General features: G+C 39.4%; 1 protein-coding gene across 13 annotated transcripts in view; it reads left to right on the top strand.

Moving 5' to 3' along the window:
• Positions 1–26,775, top strand: part of Celf2 (CUGBP Elav-like family member 2) — a 521,002-nt gene that overhangs the window by 455,375 nt on the left and 38,852 nt on the right. For all 13 annotated transcript variants that reach the window (XM_005354871.3, XM_026782961.1, XM_026782962.1 and 10 more), the window contains 3 exons: positions 578–736; positions 5,155–5,218; positions 15,109–15,243. In XM_005354871.3, the coding sequence (XP_005354928.1) occupies positions 578–736; positions 5,155–5,218; positions 15,109–15,243 (358 nt within the window). The remainder of the gene's footprint in view (positions 1–577; positions 737–5,154; positions 5,219–15,108; positions 15,244–26,775) is intronic.

Here is a 26,775-nt window from a genome sequence, read left to right as displayed (position 1 = left end):
ACTTTGACTAGTGCCTATATGTATTTTTATATCTCTGTCCTTCATCCATGTTCCTGAAATGAAACTCACTTCTTTCTTTTATTGTGTCAAAATTACCTTCATTGTTCCAGTGTTCATAAATACATAACTGAAAATAAATGAATGGTAAAAAAATGAGTGAGATATTTTCATTCCAATTGCGATTTCTGTCCCTTTATCCTCTACCCATCTATAGAAATGGCAGACACACCAACAAGCTATCTTTAATCAAGCAAACCCTGAAGTTTAATTAAAGATAAGGTCTTTGTCTTGAAGGAAGTCCCGGAAAGTTGAAGGAAGACACATGGAGAAGACACAGTGTAATAAGTGTCTTCACCAATCAACAGATCCCATTAAAGAAACCAGTGGCAGTATATGAAGTCTTCTGTTGATGGTACCATACAGAGAAGAAGGAATATCAAACCATTTTAAACCATTCCAGACCATTCCATGTGCCCCAAGATAGTTAAGAAAGATAACTCCAGTGATGACTGAATATTATAAAGGGATTCAATCAGGCTGTAACATCCTCTTCACTTTCCAATGTGTCTGACCACAGGGTTGCTCTTCACCTATCGTGGTGAAGTTTGCTGACACTCAGAAGGACAAAGAGCAAAGACGCCTCCAACAGCAGCTTGCACAGCAGATGCAACAGCTCAACACTGCCACTTGGGGGAACCTGACAGGGCTGGGCGGACTTACCCCACAGTACCTGGCGGTAAGTGCTGGAGTCTGTGGGTCTGTGTGGTCTTCATGGAGGAAAGGAACATAACTCCAAAACTGATAAAAGCTACTTGTCCATAAGTATGTCAAAAATTTACTTTCCTTACGTTTTGAGTTCCAGGGACTATGAAATCAACATTAGGGCAGGTTTTTGTTAATTAAATTGATTAGCATAAGAATGTGCCAAATTTAACTGTGGCCAGTTGGCAACTGAGTAAAACCCAATACACTAGACTTCTATGGTGTTTTAAAGCACCATAAAAAAAAAAAACCTCTGCTATATAAGTGGTGCTGCATGCGTGATAACTGATCATCTCAACTTTAGAGTCTAAAAATGCCAAGAGAATTGGCAGAGACTTCACCAGCTGCAGGTTAGTAGTAGGAAGATTTCAGCTTCAGTCCTTATCCCCTGTCTTTCTGGTGAAGCTGTTTTGATGACCCTAATGTTTCTTTTTAGGCCAGACACAGATCTTTGAGCCATCTCTTACATTTTTCATAATTTCTGAGTGTTTCCTTTGTATTAATCTCACTTTGTCATTGTCTTTATTGAGATACAGTAGCCAGAATTTAGGACAGTTCCTCTCTTAAGAACTAAGCTAGACACAGTAGTAACCCCAAGCAAGAACATCAGAACCTCTTACTGCAGCTCTAAGTGGTAGGCAGCCTTTATAGAGACTGTCCATGTGGGCTGGGAACCAGTGAGTGCTCTGCCTCTCTGCTTTGTTTGGAAACCTCAACTCTATGCTACATTGTAGTAATAGGAGCGCCGGGGCTGCGTCCCTGGCACCCGGCCGCCCACATGGCTAGCTTATGCCCCGAAATAATTACACGGAAACTGTATTCTTTTAAACACTACCTGGCCCATTAATTTCAGTTTCTTAGTGGCTAGCTCTTACATATCAACCTAACCCATTTCTATTAATCTGTGTAGCCCACGAGCTGGCTTACCAGGAATGATCTTAACCTGCGTCTGCCTGGAGTGGGAGAATCATGGCGACTCCCTGACTCAGCTTCTTTCTCCCAGCATTCTGTTCTGTTTACTCCGCCTACCTAATTTTCTGTCCTATTAGGGCCAAGCAGTTTTCTTTATTAGTTAATCAATGAAAGCAACAGATAAGATACAAGACCCACCTCCATCACTACATGATTATTAATGAAGTTTAATTTTGTGCTTTTGAGACTTTTTCTTGTAGCATGAGAGTTTGACAAGGACATGTTCACATCCTAATTCTACCTCTACCATTTCACATTTTAACTATTCCTCGAAGGTTTTACACTGTAGCAGAAGCAGCACTCTTTTGTGAGACATCTTCCCTGTTGCTTTGGAAGGGGAGATGAGGAAAGGAGGCTCTAGGAGATATAGTACCTTAACCGAGATCATATAGCTGCTAGTGTCTATGGCCCTTCAGTTATCTAAGTTCCCAGCTTTATCACCACCACTTCCATACCCTGCCAGGCAGAGTTTGCCATGTAAAGGGGCAGGTGGGGAAAGGGGAGACATGCTTTTCCTGTCTTTGTCTAAGCCAGTATAAGATATATTACTGTAATTTTCTAGCTATTTCTCCACTTCATCCTTAAAGATACCATGGATACTTTTGCCAAGCGTATTGCTTAAATTTACATATATGCTGCCATGGTTGTTTTCTAGTCTGTGGTCTGGCAATTTTATTTTCAAAAACGAATAACGAAGTAGAATATAACCTGTAACCTAGAACTTCTCTCTTTTCCCTCCCTTCTTCTTTTCCAGAAACAATCAGTATTCTAACTCTTTTTAAACTTTCTTTTGATTTTTGAGATTATAATTAAAGCATTTCTCCCTCCCCTCTCTTCCCTCCAAACCCTCTAATATATCCCCCTTTCAATTTTGTAACATCTTTTTTACTGTTATATATATGTATATATATATATGTATATATATATGAATACACACATACATATATGTTCCTAAATATAACTTGTTTTGTCCATATAATGCTATCTGCATTATGTTTTGAGTGCTGTTTGGCACTGGACAACCAATTGGTGTGCTCTTCCCTGGGAAAAACCACACCCTCCTTCTCCATCTCCCAGCTTTCCTCAGTTGCCTCTAGTTTTTTATGTAGGATTGAGGCCTCATGGATTTTTCTCAATCCGGTTTGGTATATCTATTGGTATCATCCTTGTTCAGCTCACAATGGGCAGTCATGTTCATAAGACTTTATAAATGTAGCTAGAAAACTTTATCTTTGTATTTGTGAAGTATTTTATCACTGTATTATATGCTCATTTAAAAGTTTTTTCAATGTAAAAAAATTAAAGTTATGTTAATTATTTTTCCACAAATTTTTTGTTGAGGTAGTCACAGGCCATCAGCTTAATTGTAGCTACCAAACTTTTCATTCAAGGTTAACATCATGGTTGGCCTTTTTATACTTTCTAAATCCTGCTTCTTCTTCTACCATTTCTGAAAACCAAGACATGGGTCCCTGTCTCAGTATTATGACACATTTCCCTTGCTCTGCAGCTCACAGAAATCTCTGGTATGTGTTCCTGTGACCATATCTGAAAATTGTTTCATAACCTGACAGATAATAAAATAGCCTCACTTATCGAATTGCCTTTTTATAAGCAGTAAGTAGGTTTTCTCATGTCCTACTAGCAGTCTGTTCTTAGTCATGCTTCGCTACTCTTTTTTAAGATTTATTTATTTATTATGTATATAGTGTTCTGCCTGAATGTACACCTGCATGCCATACATACATACATGAGGACACCATCTCATTATAGGTGGTTATGAGCCACCATGTGGTTGCTGGGAATTGAACTCAGAACCTCTGGAAAAGCAGCCAGTGCTCTTAACCTCTGAGACATCTTGCTCTTTTCATTTGAAAGTCTTCTTGTCTAGAAAGACTTGGCCATTAAGGTACTCCCTATTTCTCTGTTAAACAGGAGTTCAAGCCTGTAATTATTGGTGATTGTTTCTTGACTTTCTAAGTAGTCTGCTTACCTTGGCAGGTGTTGCTAATTCCTTAAAATACCTTCAAAGCTAATTTTACAACTTTAATTTACAAAGAAAATATATACTATGAAGGGAGGGCTGCCACTTTTAAGCACAGTAGATAAGAAATTCAACAAATCAAACCAAAATAAGATTCTTATGTATTAAAATGGATAATCCCTAGGGTCTGTTCCTTCTCTCTTCCTGTTGTGAGAGTTTGAGAACAGGCAGTGTGCACGTAACTGCTTGCTTCCGCACATGTAAGTTGTATCTTGTTAATCTACCTTACCAAAAGAACATCTCCACATCTACTCAGTATCCTGAGATAGGACCTAAATTAGCCTACAGTCCAGCTAAGGTGGACAAGAATGCTTCAGAACTGGAACCATGTGCTTTACCTTCTGATGCCCACTGACTCTGCGCAGCAGACACTGTATTTTTAAAAGTGGAAAATGAAGACCTTCACACATTAATTAATATCTTTTTAAGATTTTTGACATATCTAAAATACACAGATTTGGTGTATAGCAGATAATTCCAGATTTTGTCACGTACTTTGTCTTTTTTTCTGCTGATAAAGACCATCTTTAAGAATGAGTGACCACTTGCTTAGCAGTGTGACTGTGACTGTAAATAGCTATTCTTTGGTCTTAGTCAGTAAACTCATGTGCTTCTGAAGAAGGATAAAGAAAAGTGACTCTGCACATGGATGGGGAAGGAGCATACAAGGCACTACCTCTAGCTGAGGAACTATGAACAGTTAATGGCTATAGGTGAAGGAGGGCCATTTTTCTGTCAGTGTATGGCCCTTGATATGTTGCCTGTGATCTATGGACGGTCCCATACTCATTTACCATGCACATATGGGTGACTAGGTGGACTCAGTCGGCTATAAAAAAACAAGAAGATATGAAGTCCAGAGGTAGGATGCAGAGAGGGAATTAATGGGAGTTGGAGGAGGAAATTGTAATCAAAGTATATTGTACACATGTATGAAGGTCTCAAAAAATAAATATTCTTAAATGTTACTTAATGAAAAAGAAAGGAAAAACTGAACTGGGAAGGAAAGTAGAAAAGAGGAAGGAATGGACCTTGATTGACAGACAGGAGTTATGGTAACTACTAGACTACAGAGAGTTATAATTAGTCATGCTTTGTTGGTGTCAAAAGATTTAGCACCTGGTTGTTAAAAAGAGTAAATTGATTAATTGTTTTAAGACAGCAGTGTTCGTGAGTTTCCCTAGTGTCTGTGTTTCTTAATAGAGATTAGACATTAATATGAATTTACACTTCCAACTCTGGGGACCTTCAGTCCATCAACAGGGAGTGGCAGCCAACTATGTAAAGGGAAAGGAAAACAAATCTGTACCCAAATATAATGAGGAAGTTGCTTTGTCTCCACATTGCTCTGACTGAGCGCTTGTGTTCTTTTGTAGCTTCTGCAGCAGGCCACCTCCTCCAGCAACCTGGGTGCATTCAGCGGCATTCAGCAAATGGCTGGTAAGTCATGAAGCACATGCCATTCCTTTTGACCATGCTGTTTTCTGAATGTTTGCTTGTTTCAAAGGATGAAGGAAGAGTACTTACCAGATAAACTAGCTTTTTGTGTCTTGGGTATTAAAATTGGAATCAGCTGCTCTGAAGTGTTTCTCTTGCCGTTGTATTGCAAATTTTGTCAGAGTATATTCTTTAGTTGTTTGTGGGATTTTTGTAATAGGTTGATGGCTGGGAGGTTTCCGGTGATATTCCTATATCTAAGGGCAGCTGAAATAATTAAATTCTCTAAGATTTTTAATAATAAGTGATCAATAGGAATGTCTGACCTCCATAACAAAAGCCAGGATACCAGCCTACATTTGATACAGTTTGTAGTCCCTTGATAATAACAGACAATTAACACAGTGCCTTTTTTTACTTTAGTACCCAGTTAACAGAATTGTGCATCAGAAGCTTTTATGTAAAAGTATCATCTTTGTTCTCAGAAAAATCAAAGAGTGACTGTATTTGAAAAGCAGCTTATTGAAGGATTCCTTTTCATAATGAGCTATGCCAGTAGCTGCTGCACCACAGTGATTAGTGAAAGGTCAGTCCTGCTGGGCCACCTTCCCTGCTGATACCCTACCCTAGCTCAGGGCCAGGGAAGGTAGTATGCACAGGAAATCAGAATACAGGTGCCCATTAACCTTCCTGGAGGAACAGTAGAATGTCTTTCCTTGTTTGATTCCAAAATAGGGGAAGGAAAAGAAGAGATTGGGGGCATGTTAGAATGAAGCAGTTTTCTTTAATTAGGGAACATCCCTTACTAACTAAATGAAATCCACATATATAAAATAAAAGCCAGGTTTATTTGTCACTACAGAAACTCCTATTTTCCACTTAATATTTTTTCCAATTGAGTATCTTTAGTTGGTTTTTATATTGTTGTTCTTGTTTTGGTTTTGTTATTGTTATTTTGCATTCTGACGAGTTTCTCTCCGTATGTATTCTGTGACTAACAGCCTAGTGGTTTGTTGTGGTCCACAGGGTAAGGACAACTCATCAGATTGTCTAAGTTACTGAGATCTATTGTTATCACTGTAATACAGCTTTTAGGTTATTCAAAAATGTATTTTTAAAATGATAACTAGTTAAATGATTGCATTATATGTAAGAAAATGTGTTAGGAAGCTGGCCTGGGACTAAGACTCACACTAAATGACTAATGTATTTATAATCTGTGACGGAAACAGGAGAGATAGTAGTCATATATTCAGGGAAGCTTCTATTCTTTGAAAGGAAAAAAATCTTCTCAGTGGCAAGCTGCTCAAATACATGCTAACATTTGTCATATTTTAGGTAGGTAGGCAATTTGTTTTCCTTCTAGAACAGACCCACCCATATTCAAAATTAGGGGTTTTCCATAAAGGAAGCCTCAGATTCCCCTACTCTCAGAACTGTGTTATGCAGATAAGGTCATTTATTCCTGGGGCGTGGCACAACATGCCTTCCCAAGTGGACAGGGTACTTTCATTAGGAAGTGTGTGCCATGTGTGCCTCTGCCGTGTCAGCTACAGGTCAGGAGATTAGCATGTACACGTCCTGTGTTCTCTTTTGGAAACCTAGGGTATCGAGGAGTCACCCTAAAAGGTATCATGGAGAAGATGGCTAATTTAAAGACATTATGTAAATGCTCTAGGGTTTCCAAAAAATCCTTTTCTTGAACCTTGACCATGTTAAATCCGTCATCCTAAGTGTGCATAAACTGTAAAACCAAATACTGAACTGTCCATTATAGGCCAACATCTTGGATATTTAAAGTATTAAAATGTAGGTACCAACCTCTTTTTTTTTTTTTTTTGGAGCTTTAAAAAAGTACTTCTCACTTATGGGAATAATCAAGTTTCATCTTTCTAAGTATTTAAAGCTTTATGGTTTGTGGTATTTTATTTTTTAATAAAGTAATGGAATGTCTTGTCCCCAAAATAATACTTAGCTTTGGTAGACTTACTTTTTTTACTTGTCATTTTCCTGCTGATCATGGTAGATGGGTGACATCGATTGCTTGCTGTTTTAATTCCTGTCCTGTTGTTGTGAAGAGACACCATAACTAAAACAACCTTAAAGCATTTAATTGGGTCTTGCTTACACTTTCAGAGGATTAGTCCATGATCATCATGGCAGGAAGCATGGTGGCAGGCAGGCATGGCATGGCACTGGAAAAATAGCTGACAACTTACATCTGGTCCATAAGCACTACTCACATGCAGCTGAGTCTGGCATGGGCTTTTGAAAACTCAAAGACCATCCTCAATGACACACCTCCTCATCCTTTCTAAACAGTACACGACCTGAAAACCAAACATCCAAATATATGAGCCTGCAGGAACCATTCTCATTCAGACCACCATACCTGTTAACTCCTCCAGCTTCCCTAGAGTTGTTTCTTCCTCATCAGAGTACCCCTGAATACCTCAAACTGATCAGTGCTCCAAAGCCTGCCCCAGTGGCTTATGGATGCAGCCAGTCCTCCTGTAAAGATACTAGAGACTATGTCTGAACAGATGAGTGAAAATAAATCTGTGAATTGACAGGCAAAAAAATTATATTTCGGATGCATTCCCACTTGAGCTCAAGTTAAATGCCCATTTGCCCATTTTTTAATTACAAAACTTAACCTTAGCCTTACCTATAAACTGAAAATCACCATTAAAACCATTGTAACTACCTTCACAAATGTACTACTGAGAGTTTGGAGATAGTTTATCTAATATAAAACATGTTACAGAGTACTTTATATATGATAAATATAGTAAAAGCCATATAATAAGGTAGACGGTATTTAATTTAAGAAGACATTTAATCCCAGTCCCAACTGGTGTTCAGATGTTTATTGAATGATTGATAGTCGGACATAGTAAAGGTGAGAATATACACAACTCTTACTGCCAAAGAGTGTGAAGCATTTTGCAAACCAATACTATTTGGCTATGAACAACTATCAAAGCATAATAGTCTTTCAGAAGACAGAGATTTAAAAATGGTTTATTTATATGAACAAAACATTTTTCATTTGAGGAGAGAAAAAAGGCAAAAAGTAAATAGAAAAATAAATTTTAGATGCCACATTATTAAATAATCACATCAGTAAAGTCTGATTGTTGGCCCACAGACCCTGTAGCTATCTACCTTTCTCTGTCAGTCACAAAAATCAGGTCACATATCCCTGCAACTGTTACAGTTAAGAAACTATGATATTCTTGCAGCTCTGTAGCACTATTAATAAAATCCCAGAGACAGATATTGGGGTTCAACCTGAAGGTCAGAAAAGCAAAACAGCTGGCCACTGACTCTTACCTCTACCTCAGTCTGAAATGGTGATCCTAACTCCAGGAATCCTCAGAATGAGACTTCCTGAGAGCTGTCTCCTCCCATCTTATATTCCTCTCTAGGAGTGGAATTAAAGGCATGCACCACTACCGCCTGTTTTCTATGGCATACTAGTGTGGCTACTGGAATTAAAGGTGTGTGTCAGCCAAGTGATGGTGGTACACACCTCTAATCCCAGCACTCAGGAAGCAGAGGCAGGCAGATCTCTGTGAGTTCTAGGTCAGCCTGGTCTACAAGAGCTAGTTACAGGACAGGCTCCAAAGCCTCTGTAGAGAAACACTGTCTCAAAAAACAAAATGAAATAGAAAAACAAAACAAAAAATAAATTGAAAAGGTGTGTGTCACCACTGCCCAGTCTGTAAGGCTGACCAGGGCAGCTGTTTTACTCTCTGATCTTTAAGCAAGCTTTATTTATTAAAATACAAATGAAATATCAGTACACAGCTGCAAGATAAGTTTAAAGTACTACCTAATGTCTGCATCTTGGCATATATGGTAAGCTATAGTTAATCATGTTCACACCATCTCCTGAAAACCTAGAGAAGTCAGAAACTCTGTGTGTTGTTGGGAGCATGCGAAGGCTTTCCTGTAGTGACATGCTTCATGTGTCTGTCTCTCTTATCTCTTCGTGGCTGTCTCTCCTAATGAAGCTACTCCGGGTTTTTTTTTTAAAGGAGACTGTCTCCCTTCAAGGCCCCCTCATGCTGTCATTGGCATGATTGTCTCTCCCAAGTGGTCTCAGAATGCTCATTCCGTATAAGCTCCTTCCCAAGTCAGCCGCATCTGCCTGTAGCTCCAGTTTATGCCATAAGGAACTATGCTTTATTGTAGCTATATATCAACTATATGTTTTCTTCAAAAAAATCTAAACCATTTTCCTTTGTAACTACACTTTTTGTGGTTTCTATAAAAAATAAGCTTTACTAAATGTGGAATTTTAAAGCAGAAATGGATTTAGGATCAAATCTTCATAAGCTGAACCCTTTTACGTGTACTTACTGTGCTTGAAGGTAATCAATTTTATTTTGCCTTTTAAAATTTTTAACAAAAACATACTCGTATTTAGCTCTTTTCTAGTATTTGTTCAGTGAATTTTTGAAATTTGAGAAACATGGAATCTGCAACTAACCTAAGAGTATGTATCTTAGGTGAAGGAAAAAAAGAATAAGGACCAAGTATGCTTTTGATTTTTAACTTCTTCATGGCTACTGTGGCACCTCAGAAGACTGTCTAATGGGAAAACAGAGGTGACACTTCGACATTTGCATTTAACCTAATTCTTTGTAACATTGTGCAGCTGTAAGAGTATACCAAAAGCAAAAGTCACTTCTTTACTACATTGCAAATTGGAAAAACAGAAGTGTGAAATGGCTAAATACGTTACCTTGACACCATAGCACCATTAACTGGAGTGGTGTGGACTAGGGTACAGACCTCTCAGACACCACTAATGAATAAGGAACTGTTGGCATGCCATGGAACAAGTGGACAAGTGAAGCTAAGAAGATGTAGGCTAATACATTTAACCTAAGTCATTCAACTAGTGGCTATGCACCCATATTACAAAACCAGTTGAGCCTGATTCAAAACCTGAGCTGCCTGTGCCCATAAGGCTTATGACATAGCACTGTGTCCCAGCCAGGCCATGTGTGTTCACATAAACATAAGCTCCAATAAGGTGCCTACACAGGTGGCTTACTGGGCAGATACCAAATCCCCGTTGAAAGTAGAGCCCCACAGCTGCTAAAGAAGTAGCCGCTAAGACAAATAGTAAACAGCCTCACTTCATTCTGGAAAGTCCAATTTATTAGGAGTAGGCTGTAACTCACAGAGATGTGCCTGCCTTTGCCTCCCGAGTGCTGGCATTAAACACGTGTACCTTTAGTCCCTGAGAACAAACTCAATACATGACCAAGGATAACCATGAACTCATGACCCTCCTGCCTCTACCCTCTGAAGCGCCAGTATGTTCTGAAGCCACAGGCAGTTTCTGCGGTGCTGGGTATGGAACCCAGGGCTCTGTGAATGGTAAGCAAGTACTGTCCCAAGTGATCTCTGTCCTCCCCTAGGATCATAAAAGCGTGGAGACTGGAAGCTAAAGGTGAAGAATTACCTCCTGAGGAATAGGGGAACAGCTTCATTTCAGATCTGACTGAGCTGACTGCAATTCCCTTCTGGAAGCTGGCTCTAAATTTTGAAAGTAATAATAAAGTGTAGTGAAACATTTGCTTAAAACAACAAAATTCTTTTCTCCTTTTGTGAATTTAAAATCCAGTCTCTGAGAAGATTGTCTGAAAGTGTCTTTCACAAGTAAAGAAGAGAGTTTCCAAAAGCAGCGTCTGGGCAGTCTCAGAAGCTGCAGTTGGAGCAGCTCCCAGAGTGAAGTGTGCTCATAGGCCCACAAAGACCCTGTGTTCTTCCCTGAATCTCCAGCAGTCCACACCACAGACACTTCCTGTGACTGTGCTAATAGGCCTTATGAGAGTGTTCTGTAACCACCCATCTGTCACTTTTTAACAGACCTGATTGGCAAGCACTTGTAACAACTGACATCTGTTCTCACTTATTGATATGCAGATTTATGGTAATTGCCATGAACAATAAGACACAAAATAACCTAAGGTGAACATTAAATTAAATTTTCATGCCCTTCTCCTTATAAATAATTTTTTTAATCTTAAATTTCAAGTTGGAATATTGCGCATCTGTTTTCTACATAATTTCTTTATTTTTGAGGAATTTTCTTATTAATGAATGAAAACTTGAATCTCCTCACTCCCAAGTTTTTTCTTTTTGCCATCATCATACTAGCTCACTTTTAGATTTCCTAAAACTTACGTGTTTTGTATGTTTAGTCACCTAGATTATTGCCCTTGGTTTGAGAGGTGCCCAGCTGAGCAGAACTTAAATGTGGCCATTTTTCTTCTCAGAAAAGCTGTTTGCCAAGCCAGAGCCAGCTTCCAAGAAGGGTGACAGGCGCCTTTCCGTCTGGTGCCCTTTCTTGGTGAAAGAGGAAGTATGAGTGGGGTGGGAAGAGGGCCTGCTGTAGGAGCTGGGAAAGAAGGGAAGACTGGGACCACGCCCTGCCCCATGAAGAAGTGAAAGGAAACACATGACTGGAAGAAAGGACCATGTGAGACTGCCTGTGGGCCCAGGGAGAAGACAGAGTTAGTAAAGGACAGGAGCGATACTGCAGTCCCTCAGAACAGCTTTGGGTAGGGAGCAGTTTAAGGCAGATGGTGATCCAGTGCTCTGGGAAAGTCTGGTGATGGAAGGCAGCAGAGAAACTCTGGGAGCCTGCCCCACCCAGTTTCTTCCAGAGAGCTATTACCTTTTCTCCAAAGAGCCAACCCTAAGAAAGAAGAGGGATGGTAAGTGAGATGTCTGATTTTGAATGAGAACACCCTGGCCCATTTGTGGCAGAAAGAACCCAAACCTGTCACCAGGGATATGCTGTTTGTCAGTGGAGGGTTGAGAAGCGCCATGCCCACTAAAAGTTTTCCAAGCTCCTACTCATGGTAGGATCATAACCAGTGTATAACAGAGCACGAATGAGGGAATGGACTGATAGTCCTCATCTTGACTACCTTGGCCAGTAGCTTGTGTTTGCATCGCAGTATGGTCTTTGGACCGTGTTAGCCATCCCCCAGAGTGGTATCATGGAGACTATTATTCTATCTGGCCTTTCTGTTTATCAACAAGAAAAGGTTGAAGAAGATGGCAGAGACTCTCTCATGTGGTGATATGTGTGAAGGGAAAATTAGGAAGGTCACTTTGGAAAGGATACATACCCTCACTCCGAATTCATACAGGAACAGAACAGAAGAGAGCCTCATTGTTGCCAACTTGGATCCAAGACCTGTAATAAATGTCAGTATGTAAGGTAAAGGATGTCTGTCTAATAAGTATACATTTAATTAACAAATGATTGTGAAAAAACAGTGAATATTTGGTACTGGTGTATCAATAGGGGAATTAAAACAATGATTGGCTGTACAAACAATATTCATTATAACACTTGATTAAAATTGTGTGCTATTATTCAGATCACTCTTTTTATGTGAGTCTATCCATGACCTATCATGTATGCATATTCTCTCTCTCTCTCTCTCTCTCTCTCTCTCTGTGTGTGTGTGTGTGTGTGTGTGTGTGTGTGTGTGTGTGTGTGTGTGTGTTGGTAGACTTGAACATGAGGTAGAATCTTTGTCCTCAAAAATCTTAGTATTTTGTTATAGAGGTAGGAATTGCATATAGTATCTCAATAGGATACAAAACAAGTAAAGAAGTTTATGGATAACACAAAGAAACAAGGACCTGATGTTACTAAACCACTGAATGTATTCAGTAAGGACAATTGATACAGAGCCTTCTGACTCTGGTTCTAATACTGTGCTTCCCTCTTAGGGAGAGTCCTAAGTGTACTGGAAAAGGGCCCTCTGACCTGAATCTATAATAATTGTTACTAACTGGTGCCAAATGCATGGGTGAGGTTTTATTTTCATTGCTAAGTCCTCCTCTTATGTGCCCAACTGTCTGTAGAATAGTCATATGGTTCACTTCTTTAGAACATTAGAAGGAACACTAGTAATAAAAGGGGACAGATGAATCTGTGCAGTGGGCCTCACTCTGCAAAATCACTCACAGTCCAGGTGCTCTTGTCACACTTGAGTATGAAGTGTGTTCGGGTAGCTTTCAAGAAATACAGTCTTTAGTTGGTCTGAGTGGATCTCCACTAAAGCCAGGCAAGTCCCGTACTTCTTCCACTTCGCCAAAGTGAACCTGAAAAATTAGACAGTGCTTCCAATAAATACGCCACTGTTAGACCATCACCAGAGAGACAAAGAGAAAGCTTTACTCCCAGACACATTTGATGGCTAGATTTCACATGTTCCATATCCTGCATCTCTGCATTGCTGCCAAAGAAGTGGGTAGCTGTTTGGATTTACACAACCCAGCAAGTCCAATGGATCCTGAAGAAAGGCAGGAAGTGACTTGTGACATACTGAAAACTCACTTTACATCAAACCCCTCAGGAGCTTCTTTTCAAATCAGGAGCCCAAGCAAAAGAGCACAGAAGCAGTGCTATTTCTAGGGCTCAGCACCAGGCTCTTCTTCGTGCACTCAGCCAGCTGTGCACGGCTGTCTGGAATCTGCTTAGGATGGGAAAACTATCTTTCTTCCTCATGGTGCATATGAGCCATTATCAGGCTGCTCCTCTTAAACAAGTCAAATTTGTTGAAGAGATAGTTATTGGGTATCTGGATTTGAATCGTGAGAAGGTAAAATTAAGCTGATTACTTGACTCCTGTCTCTTTCTCTATAGGAAAAGACACTTTGTTACTGTTACTTACTGAGACGAATCATGGGGGAAATTACCTCAGGTATTTAGAGAACCTGTTGACTGAGTACAGAAGGAGTGAGGGAAAAAAGGTGGAAATCTAAACAGTAAAGGCAGAAGGCCAGAGCCCAGCCTCAGCCCATCCTACACTCTTGCACATTCGTTTGCATTCTGTCTTTTAACTTTAATAATCAGAAATTCATTCTAGTCGAAAATGTGTTGGCTGTAGGTTTAATGTGTGTGTGTCTGTCTGTCTGTCTCTCTACTACCACATACATGTGTAGATCAGAGGACAGCTTGCCAGAGTTAGTTCTCTCTTCCACGAAGTAGGCTCTGAGGATGGAGACCTCAGGTCATCAGGCTACACTTAAAATGATTGAAGGCCCTGCCAATTCTTGTCCATCCTACACTGAGTTCCTACTGTGGAGACAGGATCAGATAAATCCGGAGGCATTCATCACTAACATTCGTTGAGTACTTAGATGATGCTAGGGTAATTTGCATTCATCATATGTATTTGCACAGCTCTCAGCATTCAGGTACAGTTCACCTGGTCCCCGAGAAATGAAGAGGCTGAGTAATTGTCTACACCCATGTACCTGGAAAAATGACAAAGCCAACATTAGCACCTGCGTCAGCTCAGTTTCAGAGCAGGAGCATTTACACAATGATCTTTAATTCTTCTGTAGTACCTGTCAAGTTAGGGAATGCAGAGTTTACTCCAGTGCTTGTCCTGCAGCTGCCTATGCCCAGCTCTCACCATTTTCATGACAGCTCACTCATAGGTAAAAGTTTCCAGTCCCCATCACCCTATTCATTCAATACAGAATACTCCGTTAACTCCATAGTTACCTCTACAGCATTGAGAGAAGACAGTCCTAAGTTAGGATAGACAGTGAGTCTATGCAGAGCTGGGTCTACTCAGAAGTACTGGATACAATGCAGGTACCCCTTCCTAGCACTCCATCTCTAGAAATGGAAGATGATATTAAAACTCAAAGGAGGTGTCCTCTGAGAAACAAATCCCAGTTCCTACTCAAGTGGTGAAATCACACCTATCCTTGAAACAACTCAGATGAGCACGATATCACAGGACCAAGAGCAAGGGGTCTGTCAGGGGCAGGGTCAATTTCATTTTAGAAAACAGGAAAATTTGTGCTAAGATCTCTTTTCTCTTCCTCTGCAGGCATGAATGCTTTACAGTTACAGAATCTGGCAACACTGGCTGCTGCTGCAGCTGCCGCCCAAACCTCAGCCACCAGCACCAATGCAAACCCTCTCTCTACCACAAGCAGTGCCCTGGGAGCCCTCACAAGTCCCGGTAAGTGGAAGGCCTTACTCTTCCTGCACATGATGCAAGCATTCAGACACACAGAGGCAAGGGGTGAAGCTGGATGTTCCCAGGAGAACCTTCATGGGGACTCTGAAATTGGTCGTGTGTGTTTTTTCCAAGGAGAAAAGTTTTCAATGAGAGAGTGCACATACTTCATTTTTACAGAAGTTTCCTTTTGTTCACCTGATACTTGGGTGTCATCACAGCGACCTTTAGTCTCACGGTCCTGCTTTTGTGTCCTGTTCTCTTACAGGGGAAAACTCTGATCTTTCTGGTATTGAATTTCACACCAACTCCATCCTGTACTTTTGACTTTAAAATTCATGATATAATAAAGGACATTATGTCATTTATTTATGGTCACATTCTGGGCTATGTAATTGTCTTTTTCCCTAAAAATTTTGTTGCCTCATTCAAGAGCAAGTATCATTTTCCTTTTTGTATAAGAAAGGCCTAATATGGTTGCTCAGATACCATAATTTGTTTTCTTTACTTTTAAAAAAGAAAAAATGTTTCAACGGCTTCCTTCTCTGAATTTTCTGGGCCTTAACACATAATCTCCTCTCCTCTGTAATGTATGAGGGAATTGGCTTGGACAATCTTGCTTATAACTTTGAAAATTCCATGGCCTTCTATCATCTGTGCCCAGGTGATTAGCTTAATAGCTATAGAACTTTATTGTAATTCTGCAAGGTTTTCTTATAGAAATACAAGAAATGAAAGCTACAGGATATTACTGACCATCATTCTCAAGAACCCCAACTTCAAGAAGCAATAAGGCTTGAACATGTAAACCTGAAGGGAGAAATAGCCATTGGATCTTTGTAAAATATTGTGTATCTTAAATATTATACCAGCTTAGTTTTGAGAGAAGACACCCAAGCAATATTTATGAGACTGTATAGATTTAACCCTACTATGCTAAAATCTCCAAACAACAGCCCATAAGCATAGTGATTTAATTCTTTCAAGTATTTTAAAAATACACCGTTATTGTGTGGGGCTTCACTTTATTCAATGAATAGTATTCCCGAAAAATCAACTTTTGACAGTTTACTTTTTCAAGAAATTAACTTACAGCTTTAATTTGATCCACAGATTTATCTGAGTAAATCCTCTGATGACTCTATGTGAACTACTTTTCTTACTCAGACAAAAACAGTTGGGGCATGGGTATTTTTGTTAGTAGTTCAAGGGTATAAGCCCCTCATGGTCAGGAAGCTGTAGCTGGTCACATTTATCTACAGTCTGAAGCAAAGGATGGATGCTGGTACTCAGCGCACTTTCTCCTTTTTATTTAGTCCCCCTTCCAGATCATAGGATGATCATAGGTGCAACCCACATTGAGGGTAGGGCTTCTCTCTTCAGTTACACATCTCTGGAATATCCCCACAGATGCAGCTGGAGGTTTGTCTTCTAGGTAGTTCTAGACCTTGTCGAGCTGGCATTATCAGTCATCACAAATATCTTTAACATTATCAGTTTCTTTCATATGAAAACAGCATTGATTTTCTTAAAATATGCTAAATGTGAAACTGTTACATTTCAGTAAATAATATCTCTAAGTTATTTCACAATACTAGATACTGTCTTTGTGGTAGGAATATGGCAAGTGAGATACATAAAACCTAGGAGTTTTTAAGCCTTTCAGGAGACATCAAAAAATAAATGAATAAATAAATAATGTTAATTTAGGTGAGATAGGTCTGTTGATACTAATAAGAATAGAGTAACGTGTACAGTGAAGGATCCGGAAGGAGAAAATCCTTTATCAAAAGGTGATATTTGCACAAAAGCCTGAGTGAAGTGAAGGAAGCTGTGTAGTTTTCAGAAAAGGACATAGGCAGGAAGGAGCTTGCAGTGACTGTAAACTAGAAAGGATGTCTTGATACTCTCAGGAATGAGTGGCGTGGAGAGGAAAGAAAACAGTAGGGCTTAACTGGGTGTGGTGGCACACGCCCCTAATCCCAACACTTGGAGAGGCAAAGGCAGGTGGATCTCTGTGAGTTTCACCTCTGTGAGACCAGACCAGCCTGGTCTACACAGTGAGTTCCAAGATAGCCAGAGAAAAAAGTAAGACCCTGCCCTGTCTCAAAAACGAAAGAGAACAGGCCCATGTCAGTGGATCCATAGCCATTTGTGTTAGTCGCTGTGACAGAATGCCTCATGGAATATGGCACAGGGAAGAAAGATTTTTTTTTTATTTCCATATGGTTTCAAAGGTTCATTCCACAGTCATTTGGCACTGCTCTGGGGCCCATTGCAAGGAAGTTCAGTGTTTGTGAGAGAGTGTTGCTGAGGAGGCTATTGGCCTAATGTCAACAGGAAGTAAAGACAAAATACAAGAAGTGGCCAGGGCAAGATACTACTTCTAACAATATGCCACCAGTGATGTACTTCCTCAAGGTAGTTCTCAACTCCAGTAGTTCCTGCTTTACAAAATTATGTCACTAGCTGGGGGAAAGCTCTCATCATGTTAGCCTATAGGAGACATTTCAGATTCAAATCATAGTGCCGTTCCATCCAATATTTTAAAAATCGTGAATTTTTATTTTTTTGTATTTTATTGTATTATGTTTTTAATTTTTTGAGACAGGGTCTAACAGTATATATCTCGCTGGGCTGAAACTTACAGAGATTAGCCTGCCTCTGCCTCACAAATACTAGATTAAAATCTTGTGCTACCATGCATGGCTATGAATTTAATTTTAATCTTCTTAAAATGGAGGGTGCTCAGCCTAGAAATATGGCCTGCTTGTCAGAAGGGAATTTTAATTGTATGAAAACATTCTTGTAGCCAAAGAGATAATGTATCTGAAGATGTATTTGCCTGCTTTCTGCTGTAGTCAAAATGTCCCATTAGCAAAGTGTCCTTCCCTGTCTTCCTCAAGCGGCATGCTGCCCTTCAGTAGATGATGCCACCTGAGGGTCACTGCAAGTGCTTTTCCCTGCTAAGGGATGCTCTGAATAATAGCTAAAGTATTTCATTAGAACCTTTATGTGTGGCATCAGAAACTATTTAAATCTTACATTTCGATTATTTTTTCTACATAACTAAAACATTTTTTGTTGTTGTTTAACTAAAAATCAGTGCATTTGTCTATTAGTCTAATTTCTATCAGGGACTCTTTCAGTGGTGTAAAATGTGATTAGCAGCATTCCTGACTCTATTCTTTATCAGGATTATCACTTGTAAAGTAGTGTTAGAATCCACTCATAGGGTTAGTGCTATTATACATTTTAACAATTTTAGTAGAGTGTTCTCACTGACTGTACCATGAACGGTCACACTGTAAAATGCATGAGGCCTCATCTTCTCACTTTTGCACAAGGCTTGAATGTACCGTGTTTAAATATGTCTCATAATTTCCAGACAAATTCATCTACAAAGGAAAGGGACAATTTAATCCCCAAACTATTAATTTTTTCATAATTGTAAATTTATCTTTTTAATTTTGCGTACCAAGAAAAAGTCTCCCTACAGCATTATTATAAATGATTTTAAATAGTCTTGGCTTTAAAACATGAAAGATTAAGCCTTAATTTTTGTTTTAAAAAAAATCCCTTAAGCAATAAATAGGTTCCTTTGTCTCGTGGCCTTGAAATAAAAATTAAAATAGTTTAAATTGCCCATGGTTAAAATAAGTGTTTCATGTAATTATCAGATAGTAGTGAGTAAAATTAGAAATTAAATCATAAAAGAATAAAAAACCAGGTAAGTGCATATTACTCTTTTTATGAGCTCCTCATAGGTCTTTTGAAGCCTAATTTAATCCTGTTTCTTTTATTTTGATAGGCTAATTTTTCTTTTATTTACTTCAGTGTTCTATTTAGTTAATTAATTCTTGGGTCATTTCTTATTATCCAGTTTTCAACCTGTTTTTGAGAATGGTTTTGTTTTTATAAAAAGAGGCAATTCCTATGTCCAGCAGGTAGCTAGTTATTAAAGGCAGTAATATTTGTTCCCTATGCTGTTTATAGATGAGTTTTTGTCTGGTAATGTTGAGAGCTTAGAAAACAGCATTATTTATTTTCACCATATGTGAACTTTTCTTTGGCATTTTCTGTCTAAAACCTAATTCTGCAATATTGCATTCATTTCACTGACCTGTTTTCTTTTCTTTTATTAAGAAAAAGATGTTTTAAAATTCCCTAGATGTTTCTGTAAGTGTAGACTCAGTCAAGTGCACACTTCAAGATAATGGATAATTTCTTTCAATAGCGTAAGACATTTTAAATGCCAGGAAGCATTATTATGTTCCCACTGCTGGCTCTTCAAAGAGTTTTCCCCTTAAATTTTTGGCAGTCTTTCCCCATCTTCAATATTGTTCAAGACTAAAACAATCTCAGAGTTGCAGGGAAATGTTGCTGCGCCCTGCTGGAGCACTTGCGGTTAGAAGAGGTGGAAGTGCTTCCGTGTGATTCAGACCCGATTCTGCCCTCCCCAGATAGTGATGGCTGATGAGTGGGTGCTATGCCTGTTACATATCTGTGTCACTTAGGCAGGTACATACAGAACAAGATACAAAAATTATCCCTGGAGGTTATCCTGCAGTATTTCAGTCTGTAAGAGGCTTTATCAGCTTTACTATGTGTGTACCTTCATCATCAGAGAGGCCCCAGCGTGACCCTTTCAGTATGTGCAAGTCCAGTGTGTTAGGATGTGGCATGCAGGTGTATGCTATGGCCCAGAGAGAGAGAGAAAAGACACTGAGTGATGCTGACTCTGAAGCTACTACAGTGATGCATGAGCTTCAGGAAGTCCAAGCCTAAACGTCTTCCATTGACCTATTCTTCCTGCTGCCTTCCCACTCTGTCCAACCTAATAGGATGTAATCTCACATCCAGCCATGACAGCAGCATACCTCATCAGTCTTCATCCTGGTATCTTTCCTTACAGCTCACGCTAGCCTGATAGAGACCCTTGTTTTCACGTTCTCTCTATACTGTAAGAGCCCAAAGCAATCTACTACCCTTTGGCCATTTTCCATACTGTTGACCAACCAAAACAACCCTGTTTAGAACTTCCGAGTCTGAAGAACACAAACTCCTAGGTATGGCACTCCAGGTCCTGCCCGACTCTTTTTTCCTTTCATATCAGAAAGGCACTGCCTCTGGGCAGCCAACACTCATACCAAGTTATGTCTTTTCATCGAACACAGGCTTGACCATTCCACCTTTCTTCTTGCTCTTTATCTTCTAGAATCCTAGACTCCTTCCTTTAGCTCATTCTTTCTGTAAAGCTCTCAGCTATCTTCTGCTTACAGTGATGCTTGTTCTTGAGATTGCATGTAGGTACAGAGTTGGCTTTTGTTGTTATTGTTATTGTTGGGACAGAATCTCCCATTAATCTGGACGTCCTGGAACTTGTTATGTAGACCAGGCTGGCCTTGAACTCACAAGATCTGGCTGCCTCTGCCTCCTGAGTGCTGGGATTAAAGATGTGTAGCATCATGCCAGCTTAAAAGAGGCTTTAAAAAAAATCATAATTACTACTTGTGTACATTGAACTGCAGTAAATTGTTTTGTGGTGATTTCTAATTGTTTCAAATATTCTAGTACTTACATTTTAATAATCAGTGAAAATTATTTCTTCATTAGTTAAGCCTTCCATGCAGAATTGTTGTCACTCTAACTCAAATGCTTAACTAAGTCTAGCCCTAAGTCTATAGCAGTTTGTTCATAGGGAACTTCCAGGAAGGAGTACCTTGATGGCAGAGGAGGAGGGAAAGTGGTGTCAGCATGCGATAAGCATCCTGTGAGTGTCACACCGCTTTCTTCTCTGCTGCCAGAGTACATGCCTGATCCCTCCACGTAACAATCACCATGCTGCCTTTGTAAGACAGTCATTTAGACATATGCCTCTGCATTACATTCCTGTCGGTGGTTCTCAACATTCCTAATGCTGTAACCCTTTAATCCAGTTCAAGGTTGTGCTGACCACAACCATAAAATTATTTCATTGCTACTCCATAATTACAGTTTTTCTATTGTCATGAATCATAATGTAAATATCTTATGTGCAACCCCAAGGGATCACAACCCGCAGGTTGAGAAGCACTGTTCTTATACTAGAAACAGTTTCTCTGTTCATAATCCCTCCTTGCATTTGAAACACCACATTAGCTTCCAAAGTGTTTTTTCTAATGCTTTGATTTTTATGGATAGCCAAATGAAAACTCTACATTTGCTGTGTAAGAGCCATTCACTCTAGTCTGGTACAATACATACACCTCTGAAGAGATGCTGACCCAGTCACAGTGATGTTGACAAGGTCCACTTAATACTTGGAATTTGAGGAACCTTACATGTGGATTGTCAACTCTGACAGGATGCAGAGAATTAATCAATGCTAGCATCTTAGAACAAAGTTATATAAGGTAGGGTTTTTTTCTTACAAGAATCTTACAAAGTGTTTCAGGATGTTCTTCTTTCATAATACAGAATATAGAATCACTGTTTATCAACTAAAAGCACTTTATTTTCAGAACTATCTATTCTAACATAGACTTTTGAAAGATGACAGAAATCCGCCTTAGCAAGCACCTGCTAATTACATGTGTATTGCTGATTCCATATAGCAAGGGAATGCTACGCTGGTCAGAGAAAATGAGATCCATTTAGCTTAGAGTACTTTTTACTTATAATGTACTTATACTACACAGGGCATTTTATTAGTTCATAATGAATTCATAATTAGTTCCCCTTACTCATAAAGAATACCTCAGTTTCATACCCTCACCTTTGGCCCCTCATACTTATTGCTTTTCATTGCTTAAATCTCAAAGCAGATAAATCTCAAAGAATAGCTATTTTAGCTATTCTTGTACATGTTCTAGGTAAGCAAAGACAAGCCAGTTAGTAAATGAGCTATTTACTTGTGAGATTGAACTAGTCAAATATCTTCATACCCTTTTACTACAAATAGAATTTGAGATTCACTTCTTGACTCATTTCCTCTTAAGTTTTACTGGTTCATTTCCTGTAAGTTTCAACATTTTTGAGCTGCTTTTCTGAAAGTTTGCACGTCTGCTCTTGGTCCTGACATTATGGAACTCAATGGAATCAAACATTACAATAAGAGGTTTTTATAAGTAAAATGACACTATAGTTATTTTAATTTCCTGATTAGTGTTCATTCACTCAGCATCTATTTTGAGCCTGGAATTCCTTTTTCCCCTTTATTTTATTTTATATATATGAATGTTTTGTATGCATGTGTACCATATACCTGCCTGCTGCCTTAGGATGTAGGAAAATGGGATCAGCTCCCCTGCAGCTGGAACTGTGGATGGTTTGGGGCCAGGAATCTCTGCAAGAGCAACAAGTGCTCTAAACCACTATCCTCATTCCTGGACTTCCCTTGAGGACTTAACATGTTAGTAGATACAGCTAGCAAAGTCTTTCCTCATATATTGCATATGCTACAGTTAGCTTTTTGAGAACCATTATTTGCTAAGGCTTCCCATAGTAAAATAACTTCAGCAGCCTTTAAGTATAAACTATAATTTCTACTCTTTTAAAAAAATTGCATAACATTTTAATACCTAATATTAAAATTTGCAAATTGGACAGAAGGGAGGAAAGAACCTCCTTTAGTTTTCCTTATCTTCTTTAAGCTGTTTGTTTTTCTATATGTGCAGTGTAACCAGGAGCTCTGGGAGTTTTTGTCCTTCTTTAGAGATTTGACAAGAAAGAACTAGAAGCAGAAGGGTTTTGCCATAGGAAAGAGTCTGCCTTCACTGCTGGTTGGTAGCTTGCCAGTAGAAGCATTACATGATAACCAAGGGTGTGTTTTTTGTTTAACATTTTAAAATCTGAGGTTTTTGAAACCAAGTAGTTAGAATTTCTTGTACTGAAAGGTGATCTCTTCAGCAGGAATCAGGCACTGCGAGCGAGGGGAAAGCATGCAAGTATTTCTGAACAAAAAGGTTGTGTGTGAGCGCGCGCACGTGCACACATGCATGCTCATGCATGCGCAACTACCTTTAAGTTACATTTTTTTTATCAAGAAAATGGTAAGTGGGGGCTGGAGAGAAATATTTCAGTTGTTAAGAACACGGGCTGCTCTTCCAAGTTCAATTCTTACCACCCCCATGACAACTCATAACCCTCTGAAACTCCAGTTCCAGGGGAATCCCACATCTTCTGACTTCCACAGACACTAGGCACACTCGTGGTACACAAACAAACATGCAAGCAAAACACTCACACATTTAAAATAATAACAATTTTGAATTTTTAAAGAAAGTGATTTAGGGAGTCTGAAATAGTCAAACCCACAGATAATTCTCTAATGCATTAGTATCAAATGCCAGAGGTTTGTGTGATGCTTACAACCTAGAATAGGCTTCTTCGTAGTTCTGAACTAAAGCTCACTTTATAAAGCTGAACAGCCAAGGGAATAGAGATATTTAGGCTCACCACAGAGTCATATTCAGATTTTCTCGAGTGGGTTGCACCTATGTCCCATCCTCTGTTTTGGGGACCCTGTCACTCTAAGGAAAAGCAGTCCCTGTGATAACTCGGTGCATTGTTGTTTTGGAGACCCTGTCAATCTAAGGAACAGCAGTCCTTGTGATAACTCGGTGCATTGTTGTTTCGGGGACCCTGTCACTCTAAGGAGAAGCAGTCCCTGAGATAACTCGGTGCATTGTTGTTTTGAGCACATTTAAAAAAAATATTTGCAGACATTGACTCTAATTCTTTATGTTTGCTTTTTGCTTTTACTGTCTGAATAAGTGTTAGTGATGGACTTTTTGTTTTTAACTAGTTCTTTTTTATTGATTTTATTGAGCTATACATTTTTCTCTGTTCCCCTCATTTCCTCTCCTCTCCCCTTCTACCCTCTCCCATGGTCCCCATGCCCCCAATTTACTCAGGAGATCATATCTTTTTCTACTCCCCATGTAGATTAGATCCATGTATGTCTCTCTTAGGGTCCTCATTGTTGTCTAGGTTCTCTAGGATTGTGAATTGTAGGCTGGTTTTCTTTGCTTTATGTCTAAAAGCCACTTAGGAGTGAGTATATATGATATTTGTCTTTCTGGCTGGGTTACCTCACTCAATATGATGTTTTCTTGATATAAGTGATGGACTTTTGATCATCAGTCTTCACAGTCTTCTATATTATACATCAAATTCACACCCAATCTCCTTGTAATATTTGAGTGAACTCAGGGTATGATTTCTGACCATCGTAACCATTTAACGATATTTTTATTCTGCAGAAGTATCTATATTGTTGTGAAATACAGCTGTGCATCATTCCTATCACTGGTGAAGAGTATTAAGTATTAATTGCCTGATTGTGTTCTGCAGTGGAGGGAGAACACAAAGCATGGTTCTAGTCATACCTAATGTCTATTTTAAAAAAACATGAGAAACTTTTGGAACCAATGACCTCACACATGCTAAGCAAATGCTATAGCCCAGCCCTAAAGTTCTGTGAGACAACCTTTTTCCCTGGAAGTAATGGGGATTGAGCCAAGAACTTCACTCATACCAGCCAAACAAATTTTTTAAGAAAAAAAAAATAAAATTTTCATTTTATATGTGGATTCATGAGCTCTTTGTTTTGTTTTTTTGTTATTTACGATGGGTATCTTGTGTAGCTCTGGCTGTTCCTGGAACTTGCTTTGTAGACCAGGTTGGCCTCAAACTCACAGAGATCTGCCTGTCTCTGCCTCTTGGGTGCTGGGATTAAAGGTGTGTGTGTGCCACCAGCACCCAGCTCATGAACTCCTTATTAATTACATACCACAAGACACATAGAAAAATAAGCAAAACACCTCAACCTATATAATCTAGTTGTAGAGCAGTCAGATAGTTAAAGTGCCTGCTATCAGTGACAGGAAGTATTCTGTCCTGAGGAAATGAGAAGGATATCCATGGATAAGTTGGTACTAAAGCCAAAATCTTAATAATTAGTAGAAGTTTTTTCAAGTCAAAATAGAGTAAAAAAAAATACATCAAATATGAATGTGTATGTCTGTAAAATTATCTGATGAGCAAATGGATCTTCTCATTTATTTCAAAGTACGAGATATACAGAAAACAATAACTGTGGAGGTCCCTGGAAACTAGAGCTTAGAGCCAGAACTTGTTGTTACAGCGCTGGAGAGTCATCCATGTGTGGACTTCAGCCCTCCGATTGCAGTCATTAGGCTTAGGTACCAATTTGATGTGAAGAACAAAAGAGAATAAGAGATGACTTTAGCATGTTCAGCTTTAGAGAGCAGTGCCTGCACTAGAAGAGAGGTGTTTTAGGGGAAGGAAACCTACAGTGTGAGATGCATTTGGCACATGATAATCTAAAGCCTGTTAGTGAACCTTGCTGGAATATATCAAACAGAAGTTGACTAGCTCATGCTCACAGCTAGAAGAGTGAATTGAAAATCAGCTACAGGACAAGCTGCTAACTTCAGCTTAAAGGAAGTCATGATAGTAGCATGAAAGAAAACAGAGGTCTGTCTGTACATCTTTAGTTTCTGTACTTGTGGGATAGACAGACGGAGCAAGAGTACACAAGAGTCTCAAGAAGGCCACGCAGAACAGGACTGGAAAAGGTGAGAGCAGTGACATGATGGTGACATTGACATTTACACGGCTGCTTCTCTGTAGAGCAGTCATCTACAGTGGCAAAGCAGAGGCCTGTTCCATAGGCAGAGACAGACTTAAAGACTGGAATTACAGACAACTTTTTGAACTGTGGAGAGATGGATCAGCATTTAAAAGCACATAGTTCTCTAACAAAGAACCTGAGTTGGGTTACTGACACCCACATTAAGCCACTGACAGCCATCCAGTTCCAGGGGATGAAATGTTACTGGCTTCTCTAGGTACTTACTTTCATATGTGCATACATCAACATATATACACATACACATAATTAAAAATAATTTTATCCGGGTGTTGATGGCACACTCCTTTAATCCCAGCACTCGAGAGGCAGAGGCAAGCAGATCTCTGAGTTTGAGGCCAGCCTGGTCTACAAAGCAAGTTTCAGGACAGGCCCCAGAGCTACAAAGAAGCCCTGTCTCAATAAACCAAAAATAAATAAATAAATATAATTTTAAAAAAATAAGCAATTCTTAAAGTCTATAAAAGTTATTATCATTGCTAAGGAGGAGTTTTTAAGATGGACAAAACAAACATTTATTCTAGACTGAAGAAAAGTATCCAGAGCTGGGAATGGTGGCACGTGCTTTTATTCCCAGTACTTGAGAGGCAGAGACGGGCGGATCTCTATGAGTTCAAGGCCAGCCTGATCTACAGAGTGAGTTCCAGGACAGGCTCCAAAGCTACAGAGAGAAACCCTGTCTCAGGAAAAGGTATTCAGAACAAAAGAAGCAAAGGAAGTGACTGTGAAGTGAGAAACAGAAGGCGTATTGGAGGGCTGTGACCACCACAGGACAGTCTTTGGGAGAGTCAGTCCTCCTGCTGACCGCACACAGGAACCTCTCTGCTAACGTTCCCCAGTTCCTGCCATTCTATCTTTCCCAGGTACCTAGTTCACAA

This window comes from Microtus ochrogaster, chromosome 16, assembly GCF_000317375.1.
Source record: "Microtus ochrogaster isolate Prairie Vole_2 chromosome 16, MicOch1.0, whole genome shotgun sequence".
In the NCBI taxonomy this organism is placed as follows: Eukaryota; Metazoa; Chordata; class Mammalia; order Rodentia; family Cricetidae; genus Microtus; species Microtus ochrogaster.
Note: the sequence above shows the minus strand (reverse complement) of the source record. Positions and strands in the feature narration are given on the sequence as shown.